General features: G+C 46.7%; 1 protein-coding gene across 1 annotated transcript in view; it reads right to left on the reverse strand.

The window, feature by feature from the left end:
• Positions 1-3,045, reverse strand: part of nfia (nuclear factor I/A) — a 121,011-nt gene extending 117,966 nt beyond the window's left edge. The window contains exon 1 of the mRNA XM_056276935.1: positions 3,006-3,045. Within this exon, the coding sequence (XP_056132910.1) occupies positions 3,006-3,045 (40 nt within the window). The remainder of the gene's footprint in view (positions 1-3,005) is intronic.
• Between the last annotated feature and the right edge of the window lie 5,971 nt (positions 3,046-9,016).

Below are 9,016 nucleotides of genomic sequence, written 5' to 3' on the forward strand. Positions count from 1 at the left end.
CCATAACCAGGCCCCCTCCTACCTCACTGACCTGCTCCCCTACCATACTCCTTCCCACAGCCTTTGCTCCTCCAGTGCCAACCTCCTGTCTCCACCACACAGGACCAAGCACCTGACCTCCAGTCTCCACCGCACAGGACCAAGCACCGGACCCTCCTGTATCCACCACACAGGACCAAGCACCGGACCTGCTGTATCCACCACACAGGACCAAGCACCGGACCTCCAGTCTCCACCACACAGGACCAAGCACCGGACCATCCTGTATCCACCACACAGGACCAAGCACCGGACCTCCAGTCTCCACCACACAGGACCAAGCACCGGACCTCCTGTATCCACCACACAGCACCGAGCACCAGACCTCCAGTCTCCACCGCACAGGACCAAGCACTGGACCTCCTGTATCCACCACACAGCACCAAGCACCAGACCTCCAGTCTCCACCGCACAGGACCAAGCACCGGACCCTCCTGTCTCCACCGCACAGGACCAAGCACCTGACCTCCAGTCTCCACCACACAGAACCAAGCACCGGACCACCTGTCTCCACCACACAGGACCAAGCACCGGACCTCCTGTATCCACCACACAGCACCAAGCACCAGACCTCCAGTCTCCACCGCACAGGACCAAGCACCAGACCCTCCTGTCTCCACCGCACAGGACCAAGCACCTGACCTCCAGTCTCCACCACAAAGGACCAAGCACCAGACCTCCAGTCTCCACCACACAGAACCAAGCACCGGACCACCTGTCTCCACCACACAGGACCAAGCACCGGACCCTCCTGTATCCACCACACAGGACCAAGCACCGGACCCTCCTGTATCCACCACACAGGACCAAGCACCGGACCTGCTGTATCCACCACACAGGACCAAGCACCGGACCTCCAGTCTCCACCACACAGGACCAAGCACCGGACCTCCTGTATCCACCACACAGGACCAAGCACCGGACCACCTGTCTCCACCACACAGGACTGGGCACTGGTCTATTGCATTGCTTTAAATGTTGTTTCATGAGAAATCTCCTGGATGTCTGGTGTAAACACTCTGACATCACGTGGGCTCAGCACATGGCCAGTAAGACTAGGAGCACCGGGATGGCAGCTCATTAAATCAGGTGCTTGTTAAAGGACACTGTTGACCTGATTCATACTGGCTGCCTTCCCACTAACTTTACACCATCTGGTCTGTGGAAGCTGATTTGGGCTTTACAGGTTTATCTCTTCTGTATTGAAGAGTGACACTGGTGGAGTTTCTCAGCATTGCGTCTATGTGATGTCACGCATCGCTCTTCCAGCAGACTGAATGTCGCCCCCTAGTGGCATTACAATAGACATACGGAAACACTCCATCACTAATGGACAAACAGGACTCACACTTTTATCACAGGATCTCAATTAGGGCTGCAGCTATCGATTATTTAATAACCGAGTATTCTACCAATTATTCCAATGATTAATCGAGTAATTGGATAAGAACTACTTTTGCTTTATTAAACAGCAAATAGTAAAAACACAGTAAATCATCCGTGCGAAACACAGTGAGCTGTATATGGTCGATTTTTTTTGTAACTGGGTTACTCGAGGTATCGTTTCAGCAATAATCTCAATAATACAAACTACCAACACATGCATGGATTAGTTTACATTTACTCTTCCGTTAATATGTAATAACTCCTTTGATATGGGGTCAATAGACACAAAGAACTGTAGATTTTTCTAATGGATAAAATTATGTAATGACATATAATTAAAAATATGTAACACAATATTATGAGTCTCCAACATTCTTTTACAGGTAATTATATTGAAATTATATTGCTTTTATTTCTGCCGTCTTTCCACAGTTTCTGGATAGCAGAGCTTAACTCTCTGAATCTCATTTGTCGTCTCACAGACAATCACTGTCAAACACATTATCGTGTTAAATAAACTGCAGGTTCTAGATTTCGATAAACCGCCAGCCAGGCAAGGGGCTCCGAACCACAGGAGCGCTAAACTTTAACTACAGAGCCATCTGTAGTTACGGGAGGAGAGAGGGTGTGAATGAGGAGAATGACACCGTGGATGTGATGAAAGACAGAGATAGAGTGTTCCCGTGTCAGTTGTCCACCAGTCCTGTTAAAGACACTCTGTGTGTGCGCGTGCGCTAGCTAGTTGCTTAATCAGACCAATTAATCTGACCAGCTGTCCCCCCCCCCCCCCCATATGTCATCCCTCTCCATCTCTCTGCTGGTCTGTTCTGTCCATCCTTTGACCTCTTTGATCTGCTTCTGATTTTCTGTTTCTTTTCTCTGCCTCGTCAGGTTCTGAATCATTACAAGGTCTCTCTCTACCCCTCTGTCTGTGTTCCGGGTTTTATGAATGGGTACTGGCTCTTACTGCGTGCACACACACACGCACACAGCTTCATTATGTATGTGTAAAACCATCTGCACTTCCTTTTTTTCTGCAGTCCCCCCCCCCCCTTCTGCCAACATGCCTTTTCCCCACCAAGAGCTCTGCCTGTAATCCAATTGTGTGTAAAAGCGAGCTATTGAAAGGGCCTTTGAGGTGCGGGGCCGGGGGAACATGCTGCAGGATAAAGGCAGTCGCAAACTTCATTTAGAAACACAAACGGGCCATTCTGCCCACCAGGATCAACGCCCTTGTTTTCACAAGTGTCGTCTTCAAGCTCTCCTGGTTTCCCTGCCCGTCTCGCTCTCTCTGTCCCTCTGTCTGTCTCTCTGCATGGCATGCTGGGAAGTTGGCTGTGTGAGCCTAAGTGAGAGTGGTGAATGTGAGATTCATACGGAGTTTGCATTGTTTGCTGTATTTTATTTTATTTTTCAGATTTTACCCCGTATTCTTCATCTGTCCTATGTGCGTGATCAGGTACATTTTCTTAATACTTTTTACCGAGTGTTCAGTGGTTTTGTCAAGTTGTTTTCAGGGAGAATGGCGTCCTCTGAGACGCCACCTCTGTCTATCCATCACGGGATTGGGATAGTCCCACCGGAGCCCAGCGTGACGGTGGAGGAGGTTTTGTGGGCCATAGGAGAGCAAGTTGATCATAACAATCTACTGTTTGCTTCCAGGAGGAACATGGCTGTGGTGATGTTTTTGAAGGAGGAGCATCATCTTAGTGAGATGATTGAGAGGGGTGTAGTTATCAGGAATATCTATACTGCTGTTTCCCCATTGTCGGTTCCCTCTACCTGAATCACAGTGTCAGGTGTTCCACCGTTTATCTCCAACCAACTGTTGGAAAATGAGCTACGGAGGTTTGGTCAGTTCGCCAGTGATTTCAAAACTGGAAATCTGGGATGTACAGATCCGAAGGTAAAACATGTTCAGTCACTCAGGAGACAGGTATTTATGTTTTTTGACTCTCCAACATAGAGTTTGGAGGTTTCCTTTAGAGTTAAACTTGGTAATGGCTCATACACGGTGTATGCTAGTTCGGGGCAGTTGAAATGTTTTGAGTGTGCCAATGTAGGCCATAAGCGGTTCACATGTTCACATAGACAGCAAGCGGAGGCAAACACCACAGATGCCAACATCCCACCCACCAATAATGTCTCTGAGGCGGGGAGAGGAGAACGGACTCAATGGAGTCAGAGGAACAGCCTGCTCCACCGGTTGTAGATGAGGAAATAGGCTCTCAGCCTATGGCCTCAGAGCCAGGGGCAGAGCTTGCAGAAACACTTGCAGCTGAACAGGTGACTGTATCCAGCAGCTCAGCATGGGCTGAGGATGTGCTCAGTGGTGAGTGTGAAGGGCGGAGGTAGGCATACTGAAGGGAATACTGAGAGTGTAGAGGAGATTCCCAAAAGCCAGATAACAGGTGAGGCTGAGGGCATGGATTACGATTCGGAGTCAGATAGTGTGTTAGTTGGTAAAACATCAAACCGCAGCACATATCTGAATTCTCTGGAGGACATAAATGGGTTTTTGGGTGAAACTTTTTGGAAGTCAGTAAACGTAAAAGATTATTTCAATAATACAGAGAAGTTCATTAGGACTGTTGGTCACTGTAAAAGATTATTTCAATAATACAGAGAAGTTCATTAGGACTGTTGGTCACTGCAGAAACTGGTTGGTTTTGAGCTGCTTGATGAGAAAAAATGTTTTCGCCTTAAGGAACATGTCACAGCCTTGAGAAAGGCAGCAAAGGGGAACTGTAAGAAGGACAAAAGTTGTGAAATAAACTAGGATCATGCATCACAGGGTGCTTTATTATTTTTTCTGGTTCATGCCAGTCTGTTTCTATCTTTTTCTCCGTTCTACCCATCTTATGCAGGGGCTCAGGATTGGATCTCTTAACATTAATGGTGGGAGGGACAAATGTTAAGAGGGCTTTAGTGGCTGAGGTTGTGAAGCAGAAAAAGCTAGATGTGGTTTTTCTGTAGGAAACTCATAGTGACCAAACTAATGAGACAGACTGGGGGAGGTGGTGGGAGGGGCCATATGTACTCAGCCGTGGCACCAACTTTAGCGGGGGGGGGGGGTAGCAGTGTTACTAACTAAAAGAACTAATCCAAGAATTTTATCATCTGTGGAGTTAGTTAAGGGGAGGTGTCTAATTGTAAGGGCAGAAATTGAAGGGTGCCTTTTCTGTTTGGTCAATGTATATGCCCCAATTCAGGGGGCTGACAGATTAGCCTTCCTCAAGTGTTTTGAGGGATGAGCTGTATGGTCAGGAGCAGCTGTTGGGGATTGGAACTGCACCATTGATTTCACCATAAACAGGACAAGTGAGGAACCACACATTCAGTCATCTGGTCACTTAGGCAGAGTAGTTACTCGATTAAGTTTACTATATACAAGGAGGTTGAAACCCCCCACTGCTAGACAGTTCACGTAGGTCAGGATGAGCAATAACAGGGTGGGTGAAGCTAGGCTACATAGGTTCTACATTTCAAAGTCACTTGCATCCACTCTAGTTAGTTGCTCCATTACTCCAGTTGGCTTCACTGATCACCATCTCATTACAGTAGAGTTGATCATTTCTCCTGGGCCAAAGGTTAGGTCATATTAGCATTTCAACAACAAGCTGTTGCAGGATAGCGTTTTCTGTCAGAGCTTTGAACAATTTTGGTTCTGCTGGCAAAGTAAAAACGCTAATTTTGATTTGCTGAGGCAGTGATGGAAAGTGGGTAAGGCACAGATTTGCACCTTCTCTCTACCGTATACATCTCACTCCATTGCTATAATTAAAGCGGTTGTCCAGGAGCTGGAGAACAGTATTAAGAACATTGAGCGGCTTATGAATAGTTATCCAGACGTTGCTGCTGATGGCCTGCTGCAAGAAAAAAGACTGGAGCTCAGGACTTTCATGCAGGAGAGAGTGAAAGGAGCCCTTGTTAGGTCTCGTTTCCTCAACTTCTAAGACATAGATGCTCTGAGTTCTTTTTTCCTCAGTTTGAAGAAGACTGTTGCCAGGAGAAAGTTGATGACATTCCCTAAAGCTCCCCAGTGGCAGGGTGACGAATGATCCAAAGGAAATAAGAAGTCATGCTGTGGCTTTTTACTCCTCTCTCTTTGGAGTAGAGCAGTGTGATCAGGACAGTGCTGCAGAGCTGCTGGGAGGGTTTCTTCAGCTCAGTCCCGAGGAAAAGGCAGATCTGGACAGAGAACTCAGCTTGGAGGAGTTGACTGTAGCTGTTGGTCAGATGGCTTCAGGACGGGCTCCAGGAATAGATGGGCTCACCAGACTTTTACAAGCGTTTCTGGTGTTCTGTTGGACCTGACCTGCATGACGTTCTCTTTGAATGCTTCCATGCAGGGATGATGCCTGTCTCTTGTAAGAGGGCAGTTCTCTCCTTGCGCCCTAAAAATGGGGATTTAGCTTTGCTGAAAAACTGGAGGCCAGGGGCCCTTTTATACTCTTGACTATAAAGTGCTTTCCAGAACACTTTCAAACAGACCAAGAGAATATCTGGATATACTTGTTCATATGGACCAAACATACTGTGTATGGGGCAGAAGAATAATGGACAATCTTTTTCTTTTTCGAAATGTGATTGACCTTTGTAAACGTTATGATCTTGACATTGGTATTCTCTCCTTAGATCAAGAAAAATCATTTGACAGGGTGGACTATGGCTATTTGTTTTCTGTACTTAAGGCTTTTAGTTTTGGTAACCACTTTGGATCATGGGTGGAGTTATTGTACAGTGGTTCTGAGTGTTTGCGGAAGGTCGGGAGGGATTAGGCAGGGTTGTCCCATCTCTGGGCAGCTTTGGTCTGGCTAGTGAACCTCTGCTGTACAGGCTGAGAACCTGTCTCCATGGGCTTTCACCATCAGGCACATAACACTACCTACCTTTGATAGTTTCTGCCTATGCGGATGATATAAATGTGTTTGTCAGAGATCAGGGGGACATGGAGGAACTACAGGACAGTCTGGGTTTATATCAGAGGGCTTCATCAGCAAAAGTAAACTAGGGAAAGAGTGAGGCCTTACAGGTAGGACAGTAGAGAGAGAGGGCAACACCCATTTTGCCTGCAGGTCTGCAGTGGGGGAGAAGAGGAATGAAAGTGTTGGGGTATTTTTAGCCACAGAGGATTATCAGAGGGTTAATTGAGAGGGTGTGGTGGAGAAAGTTTGTGCCAAGTTGTCTAAATGAAAATGGTTGCTACCCCAGCTGTCATATATAGGTCGTGTTTTGGTTGCCAATAACTTGGTTGCCTCAACACCTTGGCACAGACTGATTGTTCAACCTCCAGCAAGAGGCCTGATTGAAGACGTTCAGCGGGCCATAGTGGACTTTTTCTGGTCAGGGCAGCACTGGATCCGAGCCCCTGCCTTATACTTGCCATTGGAAGGAGGATGACAGTGTCTTGTGGACATTACCTTGCCAGTGATGGCCTTTAGGCTGAAGACCGCACAGAGACTGCTTTACCACTGTGGTGAGTGGTGGCTACACACAACCAAGCTCATCCTGCAGACAGCAGGTCGTCTGGGGTACAGTGAGCAACTTTTTCTGCTGAGGCTGGGAGAGGCAGATCTCACAGGCCTGTTGCCTTTCTACACCTCTGTCCTGGATGCATGGAAGATCTCGAAGGACTCTAGGGAACCTGCTGCTATGGCTGGTCTGTGGCTGTTTGAGGAGCCACTTTTTTTGCAACAGCTTCATTCAGGCCTGGACCCTGTCCTCAGCCAGCATAAGATCTTCTCTGAAGGAGGCTGGATGTGGGAAGCTGGGACCTCTGCTGACGCCCGTGGAGACCCTACAACAACGCAGCAAAATCAGACCCAGGTTGTTGAGTCATATTTTTGAGGAGGTGTGTGCATTGCTTCCAGAGTACCTGAGGACATTTATGATGGAGAACCATGAGCTAGCTGGCCACTAGGAGGAGGATGTGAATTATAGCTTTCCACAGTTGACTGTCTCTCCTAATGTGGGGGAGTGGCAGGAGGTGGGGGGCCGACTCCTCTCTTTCGAGACACCACGGCTGGACAAGTTTGAGGACTTGGGGAAAAAAAGGCAGCTTACATCCTGTGTATGAAGGTGAGGCACTTTCAGTCTCTGCAGGCCATTAAAGTGTCGAGGTGGTCTGAGTTTTTTGGCCCAGGCTCTTCCACGAAAGGCTGCTGGTGGTCCCTGTACAAGCTACCGGTTGCAAAACAGTCAGCTGACCTCCAGTGGAGAATTGTGCATGGAGCAATAGCCACGAACAGACACAGGGCGCATCTGGATCCTGATCACAGGGAGGCGTGTCTTTTTTGCTCACAGTGTGAAACTAACGCATTATTTTCATCCATTTCTTTTTTTATAAACTCAAAGAACTGGAAATATTTAGATTCAATGTGAAGCGCTTTGGGTGTCTAGAAAAGTGCTACATAAATGTAGTTATTAATTATTATTTATTTGTCCAGTGTCCTACATTGGTGGGTGTGTTTGATTTGTTAAGGGGCTGGTTTTTGGGCTTGGGGGAGGTTTTTTCTTTTCAGTTGTTTGTTTATGGTCCCAAATACCTAGCGAGGGAGAAAGGTATGCACACACATAAATTTCATATCAGCTACTGCCAAATTAGCTGTAAGAACCGGGCCCAGGCAGTGGGCTGTGTGAACCCTGTGCAGGTTCTTATAGGACTGTTGGGAGGCTCGGCTCAAGGTGGAGCATGCCTACTACAAAATGGAAGACAATTTAGAGGCCTTAAATGGGGAATAGAGGGAGTATTGTGCTTAGTGGGTGATGATGAAGACCTGGTTTTCTGTTTCTAATTTGTGCAACGAGGGAAAGTCATGGCTGTATTGTTGGTTTATGTTTTATTTATTTATTATGTAAATTGTGTAACTGTCTCTCTCAGTCTTGCTGGATTTTGAAACCAGAGACTCAAGTTTTACTGTCACTTCACTCACAGGAGACAACCTCTCTCACCCTCACTCACACACACACAGTCATCTAGTGTGTATGGTCCAAACAGGAGTAGAACCTTTAACCTCGGCTGTTTCAGTTGCTTGCTATGGATGACTCCTGCGTTCAGACCAGGGGTCTCATTTATAACCATTGTGCACGCACAAAACTGAGCCTGAAAGAGGCGAATGCCACTTCCCACGCAAAATGTGTGATCTATAAAAACAAACCTGATGGGAGAATGTGTGCACTTGTACGTAAACGCAGATGTGAGGTGGTGAATTGAAGTCAGATAGTATAATGATGCCTCTCATAATTTAAGTCAGATTTTTTTTTCTTTGGCACATACCATTTTCGGCTTTTGTGCGTACATATACACTTTTAGTAAGGATCCTACGCAGTGTTTTATAAACGAGAGCCCTGGGCTGTATGAAAGAAAGAATGAGTGCAAAGATTTTATTCCTGATTCACATGATACGTATTATTTGAATTGGTTTGATTTTCTTTTGCACTTCATTTTAAATTTGCTTTAGTATTTCAGATTGTTTTGATAAAATAAATGTAGGCTGTCATAAAGAACACACAACTGACTGGTAGGTACCCTGATGCTACTGTCCTGCTTTGTACCACACTCTCACTCACACACACACACACACACACA

The sequence above is a fragment of the Lampris incognitus genome, chromosome 3 (genome assembly GCF_029633865.1).
Source record: "Lampris incognitus isolate fLamInc1 chromosome 3, fLamInc1.hap2, whole genome shotgun sequence".
Classification (NCBI taxonomy): Eukaryota; Metazoa; Chordata; class Actinopteri; order Lampriformes; family Lampridae; genus Lampris; species Lampris incognitus.